This window comes from Dicentrarchus labrax, unplaced genomic scaffold (assembly GCF_905237075.1).
Source record: "Dicentrarchus labrax unplaced genomic scaffold, dlabrax2021, whole genome shotgun sequence".
NCBI lineage: Eukaryota > Metazoa > Chordata > Actinopteri > Moronidae > Dicentrarchus > Dicentrarchus labrax.
Window position 1 is genome coordinate 31919337 of NW_026136719.1, and position 24480 is coordinate 31943816.

General features: G+C 41.7%; 2 protein-coding genes across 3 annotated transcripts in view; one reads left to right on the forward strand and one right to left on the reverse strand.

Annotated features, from left to right (window-relative positions):
- Nucleotides 1-907: 907 nt before the first annotated feature.
- Nucleotides 908-9428, forward strand: tollip (toll interacting protein). Of its 2 annotated transcripts, none has more exons than XM_051380176.1 (6): nt 908-1065; nt 4100-4249; nt 5408-5590; nt 6510-6662; nt 7333-7417; nt 7547-9428. In XM_051380176.1, exons 1-6 carry the CDS (start codon nt 1033-1035, stop codon nt 7768-7770), a joined length of 828 nt encoding a protein of 275 aa, XP_051236136.1. In that variant the 5' UTR covers nt 908-1032; the 3' UTR covers nt 7771-9428. The 2 variants fall into 2 exon arrangements, with proteins under 2 accessions (XP_051236136.1, XP_051236137.1); XM_051380177.1 differs by lacking the exon at nt 908-1065 and adding an exon at nt 1191-1339.
- A 388-nt stretch (nt 9429-9816) lies between these two features.
- Nucleotides 9817-24480, reverse strand: part of LOC127352060 (mucin-2) — a 47884-nt gene continuing 33220 nt past the window's right edge. Inside the window, exons 33-52 of the mRNA XM_051380167.1 lie at nt 21745-24461; nt 20613-20887; nt 19797-19962; nt 18174-18418; nt 17825-18008; nt 17047-17266; nt 15288-15460; nt 15133-15202; nt 14716-14837; nt 14595-14626; nt 14336-14504; nt 13967-14062; nt 13393-13433; nt 12507-12732; nt 12039-12472; nt 11362-11460; nt 10983-11111; nt 10859-10898; nt 10653-10773; nt 9817-10177 (exon numbers count right to left, since the gene is read on the reverse strand). Of these exons, the coding sequence (XP_051236127.1) occupies nt 9976-10177; nt 10653-10773; nt 10859-10898; nt 10983-11111; nt 11362-11460; nt 12039-12472; nt 12507-12732; nt 13393-13433; nt 13967-14062; nt 14336-14504; nt 14595-14626; nt 14716-14837; nt 15133-15202; nt 15288-15460; nt 17047-17266; nt 17825-18008; nt 18174-18418; nt 19797-19962; nt 20613-20887; nt 21745-24461 (5761 nt within the window). The 3' untranslated portion in view covers nt 9817-9975. The remainder of the gene's footprint in view (nt 10178-10652; nt 10774-10858; nt 10899-10982; nt 11112-11361; nt 11461-12038; nt 12473-12506; nt 12733-13392; nt 13434-13966; nt 14063-14335; nt 14505-14594; nt 14627-14715; nt 14838-15132; nt 15203-15287; nt 15461-17046; nt 17267-17824; nt 18009-18173; nt 18419-19796; nt 19963-20612; nt 20888-21744; nt 24462-24480) is intronic.

Consider the following 24480-nt stretch of genomic DNA (forward strand, 5'->3'; position numbering starts at 1 on the left):
GTTTTATTTATGTTTGAGAAACAACAACAAGCCACGAAGAAACATCAAGATACAATATGGCAACTAAAACGCTCCTGAACCAGGCTCTTTAGAAAGCGGAGCACACAATGTAAATGAGTTCAGTGAACTGGCCAGTCAGGCAATGTTTATATTCCAAATGTACTTGTACAATATGTAGGCCTTTTCTAGGCTGCAATGTTACTTTAGTACGTCTGAATGTGCTACCCCGCTTCCGCCACCAGGTGGTGCAACAGTAGCAGGTTTTGAATTAGAAGAACGATTGCTTCTCAGTTGAGCAGTTTTTCAGAAGCAAATCAAACTATAGAGAACTAAGTGGAGCTTATACTACTACTACTATACTTCCTTATTGTATACCTATCTAATGATCACGCCTTTCATGTCTATGCTTTTTTTATTTTTGAATTAAAGAGACCCATTAGTATCATCGGATTTTAATTGTTGTAAAATTTAAAAACGGATTATCCTGTGATACCCAGACCTATCAGTGTGTCATTGTACTGTGAGAGTCTCCAAATAGAAATAACCATGCAGCAGCACACATTCTGGGGTTATGTTGTAGATATTTATTTTTGTGCACAAGCTCTAAAACGTAACCTTTACTAACTAAATACAAGCTGAAAAGAGGTTATTTTACTCGTATTTAATTCTTCTTCATTTATTTATACGCAATTTGTTTTTGAATTGTGTACATTGCTCTCATAATTATTATAATATATTCCTCATGAGTTACATTATTCGTATTAAAGATTCAGTTTTTGGAATCCCTTTTTAAAAACTATATTTTTCTTGCTCAATATATATATATATTTATTTTTAACCAAACAGAACGCAGAATGTCGAAACGTTGCTGAAAATAAAGAGGAATTTAAAAAAAGAAGAACCCAACTGCTTCCGGGTCAGCAGTAATCCGGGCACAGGTCCACGGCGTTGTGTGTACGGGGGTACTGTACCGGAACCGTCTGTGACAGAGAACCGTCGAGAATCTAATCCCCCAGACGCTGAAGAGACAACATGGCGACCACCATCAGCACCCTGCGGGGACAGGTACTCTCTCGCTCTCACTCCACTCAGGTTGTTGGGACTATCGCAGACGAACAGCTAGCCGGAAGCAGCTGGACTGTAGTTTAGCAGCTCCTCTGATAGTCAACTAACTTCAGCCATTAAACAGCTGCGCACAGCGGTCCACAGCGGCTTCCGTTAGCGAGGGAATACACGGTAACGGTGTATACCGAGCTAATGTCCGCTTACAGCTAGCAGTCAGTGGGTTTAACGTCAGGCAGCCGCTACAGCAGCTCAGGTACCAATGACACTACTGTCGGTAAGTAAATATCCGGGTCTGTGGCAGTGTTCAACAACAACAACAACAACAACAACAACGAATTAGCTTCCTATTATGCTATCAAACTATTGACACCGCTGCCTGTCAGTGGATTTTAGGAGCAGCTGCAGTCTGTCCTATGGAAGCCCAATGTGACACAAATATAAAGTCATCATAATGAGAAGCTTTTCAAAATACCGAGAAAGTTTCTCTTTATTTGGAGATAATAAGTCATTCTGTCCCCAGAGGTGGGTGGAGTAACGTTACTCAAGTAAAAGTACTGTTACTTTATAAAAACAGGTTAAGTATAAGTTAAGTGAGCTGGTCAAAATAATAACTTGAGTTGAAGTACAAAAGTATCTACCCAAAAACAAATAACATAACTTGATTACGTTCTATTACTTTTGGATTACCTCAACACCAAATATCGAATTTAAAAACAAGAGAAAAGCAATGTCAGTAACAAGCATTGGTGCAATCTGTAAACAAAAGAATGGTTTAAGCTTAGTTAAGCGCTTCAGTTTTAGCTCAGTGTATTTTTGTATCATGATTATGTAACTCAGTTGCATGTAATCCATTACTCCCCAAGCCTGCAAGACTTGAACAACCTAGAAGAGCACTGAGAGTGAGGTTGAGAGACAGCAACAAGTGGTCCGAAATATATAAGAAAATAACCACAACAAATAAGTGTAAATATCTATAGAATACACAATATGCAAAATATCCTAATATAAAATATAATACAAATAGAAATATGAAATATATAGAATAAAATACTATACACAAGACAGTGTACAAAGAAGATTGAAGTTTACAACAGTGATGTAGAGACAGAGGTGAGGTGTAAAGATAGATGGCTTCGGGTAGGAAAGGCTTCCTCTATCTGTCCTTGTGACGGTGAAGCTGAACCAGTCTGTTATAGAAAGTACTCTGCTGTCTGTCTAGTAGTGGTGGAGAGGGTGGGCGGTATTATCCATGATGGCTAACAGTCTGTTCAGTGTCCTCCTCTCCACCACAACAACAGTGTCTGGTTTGCAGCCAATAATGGAGCCGGCCTCCTTAATCAGTTTAATTCTGTTGGTGTCGCCAACTCCAATGCTGCTTCCCCAGCAGAGTACAGCAGAGTACGTGATGAGGCCTTCTTGATTTTAAGGTGTGTAAGAAAACGTAAAATACTAAGAAAACACTGAATTCGTCAACTCGACTTTTTTCTTCCTTTTAATATCAAAAACCAGCTTCCCACCCCCATCATTGTGAACTTGATTGGGTTTGTTGCTTTTTTCTTCCGCTGTGAGGGTTTTGTGGCGTTAATGATTGCATCGAAAAATCTAACTTTTACATTTTGTTATTGGACTTTTTATAGTAGAATTATTATAGGAATTATGCATGACCGACATCTCATGTATCCCCTGCAGTACTCCAAAGTACCTCTAGGTGAACATACACCCCGTTTGAGAAACACTGGCCCGTTTCAGTGGTTCCCAACCTGGGGATTGGGACTCCCACTAGGGGTTGCAAAAGCCCACATACAGTACACATACAGAGTAAGCATATATCTCAGCACTTTGTTCACTTCTGTGAAGAAAACTTGAAAATGAAATTGCTCATCCAAAAAGCTCTGATGTAATATTTACAGGAAATAATCTGCTCAACATCCATCCAAATTGCTCATTTTACACAAACAGCAGTTATTGTGTTCACTGTTTGGGTTCATTTTATAGTTTATCCTTTTTTTCTTTACTGTTATCCATCAAATATGTCACTTAGTGAGGGGGTGTCAGTCAATGACAGGAAAGGAACCCTTAAGGAAAAAGGTTGGGAACCACTGGCCTATTGTATACACACCACATGCTGTTGGTCACATGCACATGACTTGCACAAGAAGGCAACTACTGGCCGTTTCATTAGGATAAGTCATTTTAGACTCACATGATGTTCACAAGATTGGACCGTTTTGTTTGACTGCATCTTCAGTGAGGGGTTCCATGTATTGTCATTTTATGGGTACTTCTAATATTAAAAGAAAACAAGACAGGTTGCCAGGATACCAGAATTTTAAACTTGGATGCAATAATACTATAAGATCAATACTAAGTATCTCTTTTGATACCACAGCAAAAAAAAAAAAAAAAAGTCAGAGCACACAAAATAAGACATTTCTTTTCTTTTATTAACAACCTGCACAGAGTGGTGGTACAGGAAATGTCACTGAACACATACTGCCAACTGATAGCTGTAAACTGAGGGTTATGATGCTGGATGGTACAGAGACTGTGATAAATACAAATACGGATCCCACTGATTTTGTTGCATTTGAACTCAGATTTTATTCATATGGTGGTGTGTTATTCATACTATGATAGTTTTCTTAAAATCATTATTTTTTATTTAAATGGCAAAATATTACTACGATATATCACAATATATTATATATATAATATATATTGAACACCTGCATCCTGATACGTGTCGTTTTACTAGATTCTTACCAGTACCCAGCCCTAACACCCAGTGGTTCCAGTTCCTTACTTCCATGATAGCCTGCAAACATTACACTCAGGTGTAAAAATACTTAATTAAAATCTAGGTGAACCTATTATAAGTTTGAAAACTTTGATGTTTGATGTCTTTGCACTTCGAACATTTATCAGCATATCAAGTTGTGCTTTCTTTTACTGTGCGTCTGTGTGCCTCAGGTATGTGCTCTCTCTTTGCACTGCCAGTCTGAATCCCTGTATGTGTGTGTATGTGTGTATTCAGGTGTATATCGGGGAGCTTCCCCAGGACTTCCTGCGGATCACTCCCACACAGCAGCAGCAGCAGGTCCAGCTGGATGCCCAGGCAGCCAGACAGCTGCAGTATGGAGGCTCAATGGGCACCGTGGGGCGACTCAGCATTACTGTGGTCCAGGTAAACAGCTCCGAAATATACCTGCGTCTCATTTGAGTATTTGTACCATAATGAATAATATGATATTTGTATCAATAACATGTGCCTCTAAGGTATAAAAACATATAATTATTAGATTAACATGCTAGTTATTGGTATTTCAACAAAAATAACAAGCTCTCTAAACTAAAAACAACAGCAACACCACTTTCCAGAAACAGTGTCACTGTAAATATGGATTAATATATCAGTGTTAAAGCTGCTGTAGGTCATTTAAAACATTATCATGAGACAGATAATCTGTGACAAACCAGGTTCCTCTGGCTCCTCCTAGTGCTCCTAATGGCATTTGCAAGTGAAAGTTTCAACAAATATGACACAAAATGATTTTTCTTAAAGTTAACTACTGCAGCTTTAAGGAGCTATGGCGCCTCTGTAACTACATGTCGGGCCTATGGTGTCAATGGTGATGCCATGTGCAGACTGCAAGAACTGTGACTGGCTCCTTGTGTTTTCCCCTGCATGTTTTGCCGGATACCAAACAGAAATCATTGCGCTTCCTCACGGGTGCTCCTTGCCTGAGATCTCATATAACTAGTAATGAGCAGAAATCCACTGTAGTAGACATTCGCAGATAGCTGTAAAAGTCATAGTGACAAATCATGCTGTTGTAGGCCACTTGGCTTATTAATGCACAGAAATCTTAAATCTCCACTATAGAGTACTCTTTTCTGATAGATGCATAGCAGTGACAACAACTTGGTTCACATTTGTACAACATTAAGGTAGCCTACATCTGCAAGGGGAAAAGTAAGACGTGCCTAAACTATATTGCAACCAGAATATGGAACCAAACAATGCTTCTTGTGGCTCTATGGTAACGGTACACAGTGACAAACAACACGCATAATGAAACACATTCAAATCTTGCAAGCGTTTTCGCAGAACTAAGGTTACCATCTAGACACGAGCAAAGAACAGGACACTAATTTGTCCCTTTAACCTCTTTTTATTATTGCATGTAAATGTAATTCAGAGCTGAAATCATGTGTGGACACGTTGCACATTTGAAACCATCAGACTGCATCTGTATACCACCATCCACTGAATACAACTGTGACAGCAGCCACCTTGAGTGAACCCGCTAACTGAAGCTGCCTTGTTTGTTTTGCTATACAGGCCAAGCTGGCTAAAAACTACGGAATGACCCGGATGGATCCGTACTGTAGGATCCGACTGGGCTATGCAGTCTACGAAACGCCAACCGCTCACAACGGAGCCAAGAACCCTCGCTGGAACAAGGTGATCCAGTGCACGGTGCCTCCCGGGGTGGACTCCTTCTACCTGGAGATCTTTGATGAGGTGAGGGGGTGGAGGAGGTGGTGGATAATCTGAACTGCTGAACGTGTACACAATGTATGTGGGGACTGTTGCTCTTCTTCAGGTACACACATAATTAAATATTTATTTTCTGCTGCAAATGACAAAAGTAAGAAGTGGTTTCAGTTTTTTAAACTATTGTTGTGTGTTCTGTCAGTAGCTCATAAGACAGATAATCTCTTCCTCTGGCTCCTCTTAGTGCTCCTGATGGCATTTGCAAAAATCCACCGGGCCTGAATGAAAGCAACCAATCAGAGCTGATATGATATACAGTGAGCAGCTATGACCTGTTGTGACTGAAGGGTTAAGGTGTGGACATGGATTGCTGGGGGGGGAAGCGAGGATGGATTAAAGCGAGGGATTGTCAAACACTAGGATATCCCACCTCCTTTATTTGAGGAATATTTGGTAATTAATCCGGTCAGACATTATGAAGGATGTACTGATTCTCTGCTCAAAGGAGTGAGGAGGAATCCTGGAGGCGGCTTGAGTAAGGATACACGGGATCAGACTGACACACCCTTTAATGGCAATCCGTTTGGGATTGGATGTGGCAGTTTAGCAGAGTGCTCTGAAATCACATCACTGCAGTTTTATACGGAAGTGGACAAAACACTGAACCAACTCAAGTGTATTAATCAGCAGTTTGCAAGTCTTGATCTTTTGAAAAGTTGCAAGTTTAAAATCCTATAAACCACAGTGTCTGAGGACACAGCAGTGTGGTTTCACAGACATGTTCTATTCCATTCCATTCCATTCTATTCATTAAAATGATGTTAAACTGTAAAATGCAGCTATCAACAAGGCAACAGCCACATGAACAAATCTTCATTTCTGCACGTGTGTATTAAGTGATCTGATGAGCGTGTGCTTTGTCTGTTTCTGTGTTTTTGCCGTCCAGAGAGCGTTCTCCATGGATGACAGGATAGCGTGGACTCACGTCACCATCCCTGAGGGCCTGAGGGAGGGCAGCGTGGTGGACGAGTGGTTCAGCCTCAGCGGCAGACAGGGCGATGACAAGGAGGGCATGATCAACCTGGTGATGTCTTTTGCTGTGAGTACTCTCGTCAAGGAAAAGTAGCCATCGTCTAAAAAAGCCATATAGATCAGTGGCTCTCAACCTTTTTGGTGTCAGAGACCCTAGATTGATACACATACATGTATTTTTTTAATATTAGGCAGATTAACAGAGAGTAGTATGAAAGTTATGAACAGAATGGTCTTTCTTATACATTCTCTCATTGGGCTAACTTGTAGTCAGTGAACTAATAGTGACATTAAAATACAGTTGAGAACCGTTATTATAGATACTGTTAAACATCTACTGACAAAGCAAATGTTATAGATTTTGTTTAGGAATCTTCCTAACTGAGTGAAATATTTCAGCAGCAGCCATGATAAGCCTGGTGTGCTGTCGGATTCCCTCCGTCTCTCACTGTCTTTTCCTTTATGAATTCTCCTTCACATCTTTCCTTGACCTCATGACGTTTTCCACTGAGCTCAATGAAAAGTGTTCATTAAAGGACAAAAGACGCAAATTATTTTGTGGGGGCCTTCAGTTTTCATTGTTTATGTAGGGCCCTCCTCTGTGCACACTGTTTGTGTTGCTGCCCTCTGCTGGTGTGGATGTTACTTGAGAGAGAGCAGAGGTTGCAGGGATGTGATCATAATGTACCAACACGTCCAGCACAGCTCTAACTCATGTCTCTGTGTCTCGGTGCCAGTCCTTACCAGCAGGGATGATGACTCAGCCTGTTGTCCTAATGCCTTCTGTGTATCAGCAAGGAGTGGGATATGTGCCCATCGCAGGTGAGACACACACACACACACACACACACACACACACACACACACGTGCTGCTAATGTGGATCTGGAGGAGTCCGGTCTGAGAAAATAACCCGGATAATGTTAAAGCTGTGTGTGTTCTCTGTCGCCAGGAGTGCCTGCAGTCTACAACCAGGGCATGGTGCCCATGGCAATGCCAGCAACCATGCCAGCAGTTGGGGGCCAGGGGCCAGTGTGCAGCGAGGAGGACCTGAAGGCTCTGCAGGACATGTTCCCCAACCTGGACAAGGAGGTGGTTCGCACGGTGCTGGACGCACAGCAGGGCAACAAGGACGCTGCCATCAACTCTCTGCTGCAGATGGCCGAGGAGCTCTAACTGCAGAGCACGAGCTCGCAGTGGACATGCTAACACACACATGCACACACACGCACACACAAACAGGTAAGCATGCACACCGACATATACACGGAGAGACTGCCCGCCCTTTGCATACACACAGACACAGCCACACACTGCAGCCATACCTGAGCTCCCACCAGCTCAGCTGGTTGCCACAGAGATCTGTCTCCTCTCCCTTTATTGACTCCTTGTTGGCCTAACAGTACATGAAGAATCCTGGGCTGTCTCTGCTAACACTCAGCTGTCTGTCACAACTGACACTATCTCCTCAAAGCATCGCAACAACCGCTGGTTTAAGATGATATGGGATGTATTTGGGAAATTCTGACAGGATCACTGAGGTTTGTATCACATTAGAGACTCAAACTAAATACTGAATTGGCAGTAGTGTGACTCGATGATCATTGTAAATCTTAATAGTCGGAATCATTATGTGTTTCTTGATTGTTTCAACAGCACAATCGTTCACTGTATCCATGGTAACCTATCTGCACTCCCCAGGGTTTGATTTGCACTGTTTGAGCTGTAGTGAGTCATGTTCAGTCCATCTTCTGTTGATGTTGTTAACAGTGTGTGGAGAAGCTGTCTATAGTAACCTGCAGCGAACTGCTTCTGTTTCATATGTAGCTGTAAAATGTTTAGTGCACTCAAAATCTGATAAATTATTATGGATGTATTAAATTATGTAGAATTCTTTATGGCGACGAGAGAACTGAGAATGAAGAAATAACCTGAGACAGTGAGGTTTATAAGTTTCACAGTGAATTTAATGTAACCTGTTTCAGTCGGTGATGGGATGGGAAGACCTGATGCTGTTAGGAAGATCCTGCAGATTGGCTTCTTAAAACAAATGAGAATGAAGATTTCACTTTCCTGATGAGATTAGGGTGTTTGGAAGCTCAGTAGGGTGTTTGATTAGAGTTTTAGAGACCAAAACACTTTCCATCCTTTTCCATCCAAGTTGATCATCTGCCATGGATGGAAGATGTAGTCTAAGATCCCTGTCTGGTAAGATTTAGTTATCCTATAACTGTCTGTACTGTAGATTGGCAGATAAACAGTGAAGAGTGTGAAACCTAACAGTCAACTTTTAGCCAATGAAATAGTGGTGAAATTCAAATATTCACAATTTTTTTGCACCCAATTTGAGAGGCACTGGTCTAAGCAGTGACTAGGGTAAAGTGGAGAGTAACTCAGTCCACTTTCAATGAGCTAAATGTCCTCATCTGTTTTCAGGAGGAGCTGAGGCTAACATTATAGTGACCAGACTTCCATGAAATGTGCTTTGGCTGTTCATGGTCCCCAGAAGTAGAAGAAGACTCCTGACCATCAGATAAAATTTTACATGAGGAAAAAAAACCAAACAGATTTGGGGGAGCTCATTCATGCTTCATAGTTCAGTGTATTGCACAGCAGCTTCTAACACCGCAAGCAGAGCTTTACATGTTTAGTCTTCTTTCAGCTGCAGTAATTGTAGTTCCTAAAGCTTTCCACTGACACTTGTAGCTTACAAGGTCTTGTTGTTAATGTGCTGTCTGCCAAAGGTTTCATGTAAGAGATGTCTTATAGTTGTGACTTTTCACTTGTGATTCCAAAATACTGCTGTTGAGATTGTTAAAATGTCAGTCATTTTATTCTGTGTCATGTGATTCTGTTATTTTCAATTGACCCTGCCTAAGTCCCAGCCCCTTTTTGATCTGTGTTCCAATAACAGTTGAGCAAGCCTCAGTCCACTTTCTGCTTTCCTGTACTGACATATGCTATGTGCTAAGCTATATGGTTAAAGGATAACGGTGAAAGTCACATCTTAAGCTAGCTAATGTTAATGTATTGCTAACATAAGATATGACTGTATGTATGTCACTAGCAAATGGCATATCTAAGTATAGGAAAGGAGAAAGTTGACTGAGGTTCCAAAAGGGGCGGGGCTTAAGGGTAAGTCAAACTGACCTTTTTGCTTAGAATATACAGCTATTAATATTCACCATTCCCCAGGGATCAATACAAATGTCGACACAAGTGTTCGTATTGCAGAGATATCATTTTAATAATTATCAAAGAAATTTAAAGTAGAAGAAAGGTTTCATGTTGGGCTATAAATAATAAAATCTGAGAATAAGAAGGTTGAAAAGGTTAAGTGTTTGTAAGGTTTCAGTCCAGTGTCAAACACTAAGTAGTCAATCAGCGTCTCCTGCGGCGCTGTGGTTTGGACGTTGTCCCCCCCACACACTCTGCTTTGTTGCAGCTGCACGTCTCCACCATGGTGTAGCTGTGCTGGACCTTGGAGCCATCGGCGCAGGACAGCTGCACCTGCTTCTGACTGGTGGTGGCCTCTTGGCAACACTCACACTGGTGCATCATCATGTTAGCTGCTGCAGAATACCTGCACACACACACACACGCACACACAGCAACAGACAACAGTGAGTTAAACATCAAAGGCTTGTATTATCTAATCTGGTTTTAAGATCAATCTTTGATAATTTAGTTTATATTGTGCTTGTGTGATGCTAATTGTTACTTAAGAGGTTCCCAACAGCAAATGTTTGCTCTGGGGCCCCCTGTCAGGTTATTCTAGTATAAAGTGGCACAATGTTCAGAGTGTAACACACATCAATGCACAGTCAAATGCCAAAAGTTGGACAAGCATTCTTGTGGAAGCCCACTATTTCTGTAAAATCATGTTTTTGACTTTGCAGTTAGCTGATGGGCGGCACAAATACTGTCTAAATGAGCTGCTATGTTAAAGAAAACTCACTCTAGTTAGGAAACCAAATTCCACCTGAGAGAATTGAACATCCAACGACATTGAAAAGGATTAAGCTGTATTTCAAATTTGGTGCTAAAGAGAGACTCACATGGACGAGCTTCCGCACTGTCCGTCACAGAACGTCAGGTTGACGGACTGCACGCTCGTACAGCCGTTCACCTCGATGACCGTCTGCTTACTCTTGACCTCACAGATGTTCCGTATCTTGCCTGGAACACACAGCAACTGTTAGCCTCTGACAATGGCACGTGATACACATCTTTGTCTTTCCATTCTTAAAATGTATTCACTTACAGGATTTGCAGCATCCATTAGCGTCAGTTGTCTCGGTGCCCTGGCGGAGGAAGACATGTTGTGTGTTACACATGGACAGTATGTGGGGGGAGGGCTATCAGTTGTAGATGTTTGATAAACTTACAGGTTCACAGTCCTCAGGACGGTAGTGGGGACACGTGGTCTTGGTCTCCTTGGTAACATACTGTCCATTGATCTCCTCACAGGTATACTGCACACACTTGTCACTCGGCAGTACATAAGTGGTGTTGACCTGTACCAACAGGGAGAGCAGAAACTGAGTCGGATATTCAACAGAGAGAAACACTTTTTGCCCTTTTGGCTCATATACAAAACAACTTTCATTATTTACTTCTTACTTTTGGCTTTGAATTAAACAAAACTATCTATCTATCGAGTCTTTAACAACCATCTAAATTGGTAAATAGAGCTGTCTTGCTCACAACTTCGATAACTTTTCTCATATGCTTGGCTATTAAAAGTGCAAGGGAAGCAGTACTCACCTCCATGATGTGCGTTGCGTTGTCAGGTGCGCTGAAAATACATTTGTTCTGAACACAGGTCCCGCAGCACTTGCCAGCTACAGTCTGATATTCATAACCCTGCAGACAGAGAGAGAGTGTGAAAAATGACCAAGAAAACGCTACAGTGGGGGTGCACTTGCATCGCCCTCCCTCTTGTGGATAACTTTTCAATTTCATGTACATTTAATGTAACCTTCTGATCATCTCAAATGTGATACAGGGGTTTTCTATTCATGCAGTATTTTCAGGTAATTGCTATTTATCACTTTAGTGGACAATTTAAACACCATATTATTAACTAACAATAGAAGATAAACCGGTACTGAAATGGTATTGTTCAGTACTGTAGGAGATACCACTTTAGCTTAGTATATGGGCAAACAGCCCAGGTTTTTTTTTTTTTTTTTCAAAAAATGGCAATAAAAGAAATACATATAATTAACATACAGCCTTACATACTCAAGGATCACTGTATTAGGCAAACTGGTATAACCTAATGCAGTCCAATAGAATAGCTTTGTCATACCTTTATGATGCTTTTAATATTCAGTTTCTATTGACACTGTCAGGTAGCGGCTGGTTCAGTCAGTGGTGCTGTTGTACTGGACTGCATTATGCTGAGAGCTATTTCTCATGAGTCCACTCAATGAACTTACTTCGTTGCAGTTTGTGTTGCAGACGATGGGCTTGCAGACAATGATGGGCAGCTTGGTAACGACATCAGTTTTGGGGCCACAATAACACTCTTGGCAGGGCCCCGGTTGAAAAGACTCCGCTCCTGATAGCGATGTTGTTGTTCCTGATGGTTGTCCCGCTCCTGATGGCGCTGTTGTTGTTCCTGATGGTTGTGCCGCTCCTGATGGTGCTGCTGTTGTTCCTGATGGTTGTCCCGCTCCTGATGGTGCTGTTGTTGTTCCTGATGGTTGTCCCGCTCCTGATGGAGCTGTTGTTGTTCCTGATGGTTGTCCCGCTCCTGATGGTTGTCCCGCTCCTGATGGTGCTGTTACTGTTCCTGATGGTTGTCCCGCTCCTGATGATGCTGTTGTTGTTCCTGATGGTTGTCCCGCTCCTGATGATGCTGTTGTTGTTCCTGATGGTTGTCCCGCTCCTGGGTGTGCTGTTGCCTGATGGTTGTCCCGCTCCTGATGATGCTGCTGTTGTTCCTGATGGTTGTCCCGCTCCTGATGATGCTGTTGTTGTTCCTGATGGTTGTCCCGCTCCTGATGATGCTGTTGTTGTTCCTGATGGTTGTCCCGCTCCTGATGGTGCTGCTGTTGTTCTTAATGATATTTCTGGTTCTTCTAATGGTGGTTCTGATGTTGTTTGTGATGTTGGTATCTTGGCACCAATCTGTAAAAACACATCGATCAACGTTTTACTCTCATACATCAATTCTAAGGAAACTTTTTACTTCTGGTCTGTTTCATCTTCACACTGACTTGGTGCAAACAAACCAAGAGGTGTAAGCATGAAGTCATATTGACGGTAGCTCATTCCATTGCACATTTAGGGGACTAGTGCTGCAGGACCAACTGCACCTTATGTGTTTATTTCTGTTGTCACAAAGAGCTGAAAAGAACGAGGTGACTGGGTATTATTCAAGACAACAACTGGACCTTGTTGCATAAACAAGAACTCCTTTTTACCATAGTAACCATAGTATCCATAGTAATCTTGCATAATTACACCAGTCATATCATTCCTTTTCCCCCACATTAGTTCTGGTACTTGAACCAGTTCTGTTCAGGATTCTTTGTAATAAGTTAGTGTGAATACGAAAGGGAACAATTATCAAGAACGAATGACAAGAGTGACCTCGGTGTAGATTTCTGTATTCAGTGGAAAATAAGACATTCCCACTGTGATTCAAACCTATAAAACTTCTTCATGTTGTTTGCTGGTTAAGCTTCAGAACTTCAACCTGCTTTTCCTGAAAGCGTCTAAATTTCCTCCCTGTTGTATCCAAACCTTGACAAGATATATTGATGTCTGTTCGGACTGCGTGCTTACCTTGTACTCTTTCATGTCATAGACACATACATCTTTACGAACTGCAAAGAATAAAAAAGAGACATGAGTTAAATTAACATTGACACTAGTTTATTAAATTAGTAATGTATGTGTGTAGAAACTAGGATAATCTATTTCTACAGGGCACAGAAACAAATGGATAGAGATTTTTAACGTGAGAAAAGCATTTTCTTCAAAACTGCTTTAAAAGGCCTTTAATGTGAGGATTGATTATTTCAGATTTAACTAACTAATAAACTGTGAACAAATATTAACATGTATAAATCACAGTTCTTCCTTTCTTTACTAATAATTTGAGTAAATTTATTAAAATTAATAATCTCAAAACTAGTATTAAACTACTAGTTATATTATTTTCCTGTTACACACCACAAAATTGGAAATTGCATCTTTTCTCCCCAAAGTTCAAACCCAAATCCAGTTTTGTTTGTTAAAAATCAATGTAATGGAAATATTTCCAGCCACATATAACACCTTAATAAGAATGTACAGTTCTGCATCACATACTGTGCACCAGCAGATAATCCTATGTTGATAGACTAGAGTCACATACCACACGTGTAGGACTGGCAGCAGATGCCATACGTGATGTTGTGTTCGTAGCCCACCGGGCAGGTCTTAGGAGGGGGACACAGGGTTACATTGCATTCTGTTGGGGACAAATGGATGGGATGATTAGCAGTATGTGAAGGTGGAGAAAGCTGAATGTTTACATAATAAACCACAAGTTAGCAGGAGACTGCTGAGAGTCGGGCTCTCTTAACATCACCTGCATTAACCTGTGTTTTCCTTGATCCAGATATAGATCTCCAGATGCAGATCACATGTTAATATCAGGTGGACATGAGTTCTACACCAGTGCCATGATTGAATTTAGAGCAACAGAAAGAATTACAACTAGTTTTGTGACATTACAACTGACCACATGACGATGTTGTGCAGCAGCCGTCTGTCTTGTTGACCAGCTGCTGGCCAGACTCGCTGCAGTTGGGGCTCTGTACCGGTGGGCACACAACAGGCTCACACCGGATGCTCATGGAATCCTTGTCACACAAGCACTCGTCGCAGCCACTCGTCCATGTGTCACCAGGCTGGTCAGGACAAAGGAACCAGTTCAGACACACAGCTCATGCTTTGCTCGTGTACAGTAGATGAATATACGTTGAAGACAGAGTTCTCACCTGTTTGGGTTTCCCATCAGGTCCGACACAATCTGGAATTCAAACAGAAACAAGTATTGTGTTGTGAAACAAATATTCCATGTCCCAGTCAAATCAAGTTTCCTAGAGGATCTCCTCTTACCGCAAGAGGTGACACACGTGTCATAGACGGTGTTGAATAAGGTGGAGCCTTGAGGACAGAAGCAACCCTCCTTAGTGTTGTTAGTGGATGCACCGCTATCAGCCTGGAACTTCTTGTTGTATCTGTTAGAAATGGAATTACTGGTTAGAACTGTAGTGCAAAGACCCAAATATAGTAATAGCCTTTCATTGTACAGTATATATTTGGGGTTGTCGTCATGTCTCTCTGAAGGTTTTATATTCAATTACCACATATCAAAAAATACACTGAATGGTTTTTAAGATATCCTTCTCACACACTATAAAGCAACAAAACTAAACCCTAACCCTCCACTAGGGACATTTAACTCAATGCTTCAGTGGCAGCAGAAATGTGAGTATATGTATCAGGTAAGTAAATGTTATGTTCATACTTTACCTGTCATTGCATGTCGGCTCTACAGAGGGGCCACAGGCCATGTACACTTTGTCGCTTGGACAAATGTGCTCTGTAAGATGGAGATATGTTTACATATGCACATTTTCCAGAACTCAACAAATACATTATTGTAAACTATAGACTATGTTTCTCACCACATTGCCCATTGGTGGAATTCCTCCAGTCAATACAGACTCCTGCGTTAGAGCACTCGGTGGCGTAGGCCTCCAGGCTGGAGCAAGTGTTATTGCCGCCATTGCAAATGTTGTGTGCACAGGATTTCACAAAGGGTTCCGGAGGTATGATTGAGTGGCATGGGACAAATACACTAGAGGGGGACATACAAGCCAGGACCGTATGTCAGGAAAAGTGATCAGAAGGCTTTGCACACACCATGTGACCAGAAAAATATGAACATCGTCAAAGGCCCAACCTTTTTCTTTAGAGGACCCCTTTTCTATCATTGAGTAAACTTACAACCCTAACTAAGTGACACATTTTATGGATATTTCACGTTGCATAACACCGATTATCTGGTTATCATGGCTCCTGTCAGTTGGGGGGATATATCAGGCAGCAAGTGGACATTTTGTCCTCAAACTGATGTGTTAGAATCAGGAAAAATGGGCAGCGTGAGGATTTGAGTGACTTTGACAAGGGCCACATTGTGATGGCTGGACTGGGTCAGCATCTCCAAACCTGCAGCTCTTGTGGGGTGTTCCCGGTCTGTAGTGAAAGTGCTCCAAGGAAGGAAAAGAACCGGAGACAGGGTCATGGGGGTCAGAGGCTCACTGATGCACATGGGGAGTGAAGGCTGGCCCGTGTGGTCCGATCCAACAGACGAGCTACTGTAGCTCAAACTGCTGAAAGAGTTAATGCTGGTTCTGATAGAAAGGTGTTTGAACACAGTGCAGAGCAGTTTGGTGGTATGGGGCTGCAGAACATTCTGAACACCAGGGTGCCCAGGTGCTCACGGTGTTATGGCTAATTGGTATATGTTGTCAAAACTGAGCTACTCTCTTCCTCTGTCTTTCTGCACTCATTCATGTCCCTTTAATGCATGTTACTAACTCCACTTCTTCCCCGGAGTTCTTGTGCTTTCTCGTCTCGCAGGTTCTCATGGATCCTGGTGGAGCCTCCTGCCATGGTCCTGCTTGACTGCCATTGCCAATGCTGTTGTTGCTGTGCATCTGTCTGTCTCTCTCTCTCTCTCTCTCTCTCTCTCTCTCTCTCTCTCTCTCTCTCTCTCTCTCTCTCTCTCTCTCTCTCTCTCTCTCACCCCAACTGGTCGAGACAGACGACCACCCACCTAGAGCCGGAGGATCTGTCCTAGGTTTCTGCCTTTTAACAGGCAGTTTTTCCTTGCCCTTGTCGCCAAGTGCTTGCTCATGGTGGTACTGTTGGGTCTCTGTAATTAATGTTAAAGAGTTCGGTCTAGACCTGCTCTATTTGAAAAGTGTCCTGAGATAACTTCTGTTATGAATTGGCGCTATACAAATAAAATTGAATTGAATTGAATTGAAAACTAGTGCGCATATTGTTTCCTATTCATGCTCACAAATGGTGGAGAGATGCACAGTTGACATGCTGTATCGGAGTTATGGAAGGCCCAAAGGGTCTCTATGCACCATTACATCTGTCTTTTTCACATCTAAAACTGTATTTGTGCATAATTAGTTGAAAATATGCCATACGTCATGGCAGAACACATACATGTAAAGTAAGTATAGTGAGATGAGACTATATTTCATCTAATCAAAGGTTGTTGTCTAGTTAGACTTAGGCAACTTCCGTTAAGTCAGGTAGGTTAATATAGGTTGTTCATTTAAGTAAGCAAACTACTAATACTTTATGCAGCAGCTGCCTCACGGTGGTAAACGGTCTAGGAGCTATAGTAGGCGTATTTCCACTCACCTGCTGGTTAGGAGATTACAGATGGCAGGTTCGCAAATGGGCGGGGTTGTTGTGTATGGTTGTTTTGAGGTGGTACTGGGTCCTAGCGTACTAGTTGGTGGGAATGTGGGGGTGACACAGGGTGTACCTGGGACATGCCACTGGCCTGCAGAGTCTGCACAGCTTTCCACCTGGCCGTTTGGAGAACGGCAGTCGTTGGGCTGAGAGTTGTCACAGGTTCCTGAAAAAGGAGAGGCAGCCTGATGAAGGCAGAGAGCCAAGCCTCATGCAAGAACAAAGCTTCCCAACATTTTTTGTCATGGCCGTCGCTGTTCCCCTGCATCCTTCCTTGTGTTTACCCGAGATTCCCCTTCCCTTGTGTCTCCTGTGCTCTGGTTTGTCTCTTTCTGTGTGTGTGTGTGTGTGTGTGTGTGTGTGTGTGTGTGTGTGTGTGTGTGTGTGTGTGTGTGTGTGTGTGTGTGTGTGTGTGTGTGTGTGTGTGTGTGTGTGTGTGTGTGTGTGTGTGTGTGTGTGTGTGTGTGTGTGTGTGTGTGTGTGTGTGTGTGCAGTTTCCCTGCCACGCTCTCAAACAAGCAATTTACAACAAATGCAGTTAAGGAAAGGTTGATTAATCAAACTTGGAAAACTTGTACAAGTAAATGTGTCTGTCCTTACTGCAGGCTGGCAGTGACAGTATTACTGGATTTGAAATGCTTCTTTCACCCCATGATTGGGTCTACTAAGGGTCACTGAATAGGGTTAAGGTAAGGATCAGGGGTTAAGTGGTCTGGTAACTCACCACACTGTCCCTCAGTGTTCCCACCAAAGAGGGAGTTAGGAAGGTCAATGCTGAATGAGGTGCCCCTATAGACCACTGTAGTACTGATCTCTGGTATCTCCAATCTGATCAACATATCTGTGCTGGTGAGGCTCAGGTCAGAATTGCTGTAGGCGGGATAGATGCGGTTTTGATTCACATATACCTGTAGGACAAGGACACATTAGAGAACACTGAACCAAGCAGGGGAGCATTTATAACTCCAACCATACCATGCATCACACAACTTTGATTAACAGATTAAGATAATTAATGAAGTGAGACACTGACACTAAAACAAGTGTCTTTAACAATTTCAATTGTTACTTACCACATTAGTTGCATTTCCCGAAATCATCAACTGAGTCAGAACTATCTTGTAGGATTTGTATGTGACAATGAGGGCCTGGGGGCAGAATGTGCCTAAAGAATCACAGTCATGTTTGTTTACTATGATAGTCAGGTTGTATTTAGTAATAATCTCTTTGACCAGGTAGTAAGAGCAGTTCTTGCTGAAACTGTATGTTTTTCCATCAAATGTTATGTAGTGTGATCCATCGATTCCACTGCACACACCTGTGGGATAAGAAGAACCATGTATGGACACAATGAGAACAGGAACAAACAGAAAACATTATAACTTCCACCAAGAAGGCTATGTTTGTTTATTAGCAGTTAGTATCTACTACAGAACAGCTGTAGAGCTTAGTTGCTTGTTGAAGCAATTTTGACGTAATTTAGTGGATAGTCAGGGGATGCCTCAAGAACTAAATAAGTAACTTTTGATGTGTATCGGGATTCATTAGCACTACCATGTGACCATTGGCTAATATTTAATAATATTTTACTCTATTTTCCTGTAATTAATTGTTCAAGCCCTGCATGTTTTGTTGGACACACAAGTCCAGTTCAATGCTCTATAAAAAAGGCTCTTGGATCACTAAAGTCTGATATTCCTTTTGAAAAACAAATTTTTGACATCTCCTCCTAAAACGTAGGTCTGACTGCTACCAAATCTAACATGTATCATCAAAACTCACAAAATATTTAAGTACCTGTGTACCTGTGTATAAGTACTTAAAAGAAGTGGTCAAATCGGCCACTAGGAAGAGCCACAAATACAAAACAATAGAACTGGTTTAAAACAAATCAGAATATAAATTAGATCTTTTCCAATCATTACAAAACTTGCAGTTTATGTTTTTTGTCCTTTTTGACAGAAACAGCTATTATATCATGAAGGCATCAGCAAAACATGACAGAATTTCACATAACTGCAATATAAATACAGATCTGGGTCCAAGTGCACATTAAGAATGTTCTAGTATTACAATAACACATTTACATTGAGAACAAGGATGTACTTTACTGGCAGTGGTATACACTCTTAACTGTGTTTATCAAAGGGGCGCCTCTCTCCTCATTGCACACACATGCATGAATAATAGGAGAGTTGTTAACAGAGGCTGAATATTCTTCTGAATTTACTAAAGTCACACAATTTGCAACCATCAGTTTGGTGGGGAAAGTTCTTTGCCTCTGAGGATGTGGCCTCACATAGCGCAAGGAAGATTGGAGATGAAAGGAACCGTGCATAAAATATTTTTTATCACAAAAGATTTGTTGGAAAGAAAACAATTAAGCAACTAGGCTATAATTAATTGACACAATTACTGATTACTGTAACGCAAAGGAATAGAGGATGGGGAATTTTTGTTTGTGTTCATCAAACTTAATTGAATTTGAACTTAATCCGATGTAATATCCCATGAATGTGTTTATTGCCTCCTAAAGTATAATTAATTAGATATAGGCTAAAGATTACAATATTACACTTAGTAAATCCACAGCTGAAATGAAAACCACAGTGCACATTTTCACACACTGACAAGATCTGCTGCGTATAAAAATCAATAGTAAAAAACTGTGTTCAAAGGTTACATTTTCAACTTACATTGACAGTCATAGTGGAAGCAACATCCGTCATCATCGTAGACCTTGACAACTTTGCGTCCATTGGCACAGATGGGTTGCTGTACTGTGGGACAAGATTTCGTTGTGACAATGCCATTGGTGCAAGTCGCAGTGGTGCAGTTGTCCGTCTTCCAGGATTCTCCATTCTGGATGGGGGTTGAGAAGCAAAAAGTCATACCAGAAACAAAGGGTGTGTGAAACAATACAGTATAATTCAACTGATTTTTTAAATGCCGCGCTCTATTACACATTTGGTATTTTTGTGGCCAGGCTGTGGTGCACTTGGATACAGGACAGGACTAGAAATAATACATTATTTTACATTACAGGTGGGTTAAAGGCTGTGACAATCATGGCCATCACATTCTTTACTTTGATCCCCTTTAAAAACAGAGGATGTTGCATGTTGACAGTTTGCATTTTCAGAGTTTCGAATAAGAAGACGGCAGCTCAAATATACTGCCAAGAACAGATGAGACGATGATTGAGACTATGATATTTGTGTTTTGGATAGAGACACCAGCAGAAGGTTTTGAATTAAAAACTGTACAGAATAATTAATCATAATGATAAGTTTGATGTGAACCAAGATTGCTGTATGCCACTGGTTTGGCATTGCAGCACCCTCTCCTCAAGAAAATGGCTGTTCATGGGTGCAGAGCTGTGGTCCTACACCAAAATAGGGCCCATACAGTCTAAAGAGACAGAAACTCTCCACAGCTATGGGACACAAAGCAGCTACTTGTCAAATACAATGCTTAAAGAAAACAGTCATGAAAAAAGGTTTATATCAAACCTTCCTTGGTGGATTCACGTCACTGCAGTCCAGGGTAGTTGTAGTTGGGGTTGTTGATGTGGAAGTAGATGTAGAAATAGGTGTGACAGGAGGAACTGAGGTTGAAACTTTAGGCTTTGTAGTGGTGCTGAACACCGCAGTGGTAGAACTTGTTGTTGTGCTGGGTATCGGTGTTGTGGGACATGGACTGGAGTGTACCTCAACTTTACAAGATGCATTGCAATATGCAACGTAACACCACCCTAAACCATCAGTGACATTGTACACCATATCCCCTGTAAAAATCAGAGTGGAGACAGACGTTTAGTGCACAAAATCAAAGGATTGCTAATTCAATAACAAAAGTATTTAACAAGAGAGAGACTTGGTGTGTTCATACATAGAAAGTAACCCTGTGTTTAAAAAAAAAAGGCAAGGGGCTTAGTTTCAGAAATGTGGCTCAGAAACGCAGGGCTTATTGTCAAAAAGTCTACATTGAATTAACCTGACAAACTCAACCAGGATCATTTGGTATGTAAAGTCATCTCCTAGCTTATGTGAGGGAACTAAGTCAAGTCTGGTAAATTTCTATCCCCTTTATAAATATTGTCGGTGAATTCATTTTTAGAGAAACACATTAACAGACCAAAGACATTAAGGACTGATCAATCAATCTACAGAGGAGAAAAAAGACAAAACTAAGATTTTTGTGATAAACAAAACAACTGAAACACTGACAAATCAAAAGAGAATTTTTGTTATCCTGCTTTAGGTCAGGAGTGAGCTCAGCCTGACGCAAAGATAAGTAGTACCAAAGTAAAGATAAACTCAAAGTTATTGAAAACCTCAGTTTGTTGCAATGCTTGCCTGTAAAGGTTGGTTCAGATAGATTTTTTTTTTAGGACAAGGGCTCTAAGTTAATGTATAACATAAAGCATACCATGAATACAACTATAACGTGTAATTTAAAATCCCAACAGGTAATTTCTTTTACAGCAAGTTAAAAGACAATTAGCACTTTGTTGTATTGTAAAGGGATACACTTACTAAATAAACTACTGTATACATACATATGTACTGTATAATGCTTAAAGATTCAAATAAGGCTGAACACATAATACAAGAAACAAACCGAAAATGGAGAATCACCTACCAGGACGATGTGATGTTTGATTAACTGTACAGAGGCACACGGATGAAGTTGTGGTAAACAGTGACACTGTGGGAACAACTGTGGTTCTGACTGGTCCGGTAGTGGTTACACCAGTTGTGTAAACAGTTGTGCTGCCTGGAAGTGTCTGTGTTATGGGGCCAATAGAAGTCGTAGCAGTACCTGTTGTTCCTGTGGTCAAAGTAAAGGTTGTAACTGGGCCAGTGGTGACTACTGTAGGTGGTTTTGTTGTTGAAATCGTTACAGTTGTCTCTTCTGATGTGGTGGTTTCCACAGGTTTTGCTGTTGTTCCCTTAGTTGTTGTTGGTTGTACTTTAGTAGTTGTGGTACTTACAGATGGTGCTGATGTTACAACGGTTGTTTCTGGGCCTGTCGTTGTGACTACTGGCACTGGGGTCGTAGTTTCAACAACAACTGTTGTAGAGGTTGTAACTGGGCCAGTGGTGACTACTGTAGGTGATTTTGTTGTTGAAATTGTTACTGTTGTCTCTTCTGATGTGGTGGTTTCCACAGGTTTGGCTGTAGTCCCCTTAGTTGTTGTTGGTTGTACTTTAGTAGTTGTGGTACTTACAGATGGTGCTGATGTTACAACGGTTGTTTCTGGGCCTGTCGTTGTGATTACTGGCACTGGGGTCGTAGTTTCAACAACAACTGTTGTAGAGGTCGTAACTGGGCCAGTGGTGACTACTGTAGGTGGTTTTGTTGTTGAAATTGTTACTGTTGTCTCTTCTGATGTGGTGGTTTCCACAGGTTTTGCTGTAGTCCCCTTAGTTGTTGTTGGTTGTACTTTAGTAGTTGTGACTGGTCCGGTATTGGTTACACCAGTTGTGTAAACAGTTGTGCTGCCTGGAAGTGTCTGTGTTGTTGGGCCAATAGAAGTCTTAGCAGTGCCTGTTGTTCTTGTAGTCAAAGTCACAACAGAATTTATATTTGGAGTTATAGTGGTTAGTGGCTTTCCTGTGGCAATTTCAACTGTTGTTTTGGTACTTGTCGTTGTGATTACTGGCACTGGGGTTGTACTTTCAACAACAACTGTTGTAGAGGTTGTAACTGGGCCAGTGGTGACTACTGTAGGTGGTTTTGTTGTTGAAATCGTTACAGTTGTCTCTTCTGATGTGGTGGTTTCCACAGGTTTTGCTGTTGTCCCCTTAGTTGTTGTTGGTTGTACTTTAGTAGTTGTGGTACTTACAGATGGTGCTGATGTTACAACGGTTGTTTCTGGGCCTGTCGTTGTGATTACTGGCACTGGGGTCGTAGTTTCAACAACAACTGTTGTAGAGGTCGTAACTGGGCCAGTGGTGACTACTGTAGGTGGTTTTGTTGTTGAAATCGTTACAGTTGTCTCTTCTGATGTGGTGGTTTCCACAGGTTTTGCTGTTGTTCCCTTAGTTGTTGTTGGTTGTACTTTAGTTGTCGTAGTACTTACAGATGGTGCTGATGTTATAACGGTTGTTTCTAGACCTGTCGTTGTGATTACTGGCACTGGGGTCGTAGTTTCAACAACAACTGTTGTAGAGGTCGTAACTGGGCCAGTGGTGACTACTGTAGGTGGTTTTGTTGTGGAAATCGTTACAGTTGTCTCTTCTGATGTGGTGGTTTCCACAGGTTTTGCTGTTGTCCCCTTAGTTGTTGTTGGTTGTACTTTAGTAGTTGTGGTACTTACAGATGGTGCTGATGTTACAACGGTTGTTTCTGGGCCTGTCGTTGTGACTACTGGCACTGGGGTTGTAGTTTCAACAACAGCGGTTGTAGAGGTTGTAACTGGGCCAGTGGTGACTACTGTAGGTGGTTTTGTTGTTGAAATCGTTACAGTTGTCTCTTCTGATGTGGTGGTTTCCACAGGTTTTGCTGTAGTCCCCTTAGTTGTTGTTGGTTGTACTTTAGTAGTTGTGGTACTTACAGATGGTGCTGATGTTACAACGGTTGTTTCTGGGCCTGTCGTTGTGATTACTGGCACTGGGGTCGTAGTTTCAACAACTGTTGTAGAGGTCGTAACTGGGCCAGTGGTGACTACTGTAGGTGGTTTTGTTGTGGAAATCGTTACAGTTGTCTCTTCTGATGTGGTGGTTTCCACAGGTTTTGCTGTAGTCCCCTTAGTTGTTGTTGGTTGTACTTTAGTTGTTGTGGTACTTACAGATGGTGCAGATGTTACAACGGTTGTTTCTGGGCCTGTCGTTGTGATTACTGGCACTGGGGTCGTAGTTTCAACAACAACTGTTGTAGAGGTTGTAAGTGGGCCAGTGGTGACTACTGTAGGTGGTTTTGTTGTTGAAATCGTTACTGTTGTCTCTTCTGATGTGGTGGTTTCCACAGGTTTTGCTGTAGTTCCCTTAGTTGTTGTTGGTTGTACTTTCGTTGTTGTGGTACTTACAGATGGTGCAGATGTTACAACGGTTGTTTCTGGGCCTGTCGTTGTGATTACTGGCACTGGGGTCGTAGTTTCAACAACAACTGTTGTAGAGGTCGTAACTGGGCCAGTGGTGACTACTGTAGGTGGTTTTGTTGTTGAAATCGTTACAGTTGTCTCTTCTGATGTGGTGGTTTCCACAGGTTTTGCTGTAGTCCCCTTAGTTGTTGTTGGTTGTACTTTAGTTGTTGTGGTACTTACAGATGGTGCTGATGTTACAACGGTTGTTTCTGGACCTGTCGTTGTGATTACTGGCACTGGGGTCGTAGTTTCAACAACAACTGTTGTAGAGGTCGTAACTGGGCCAGTGG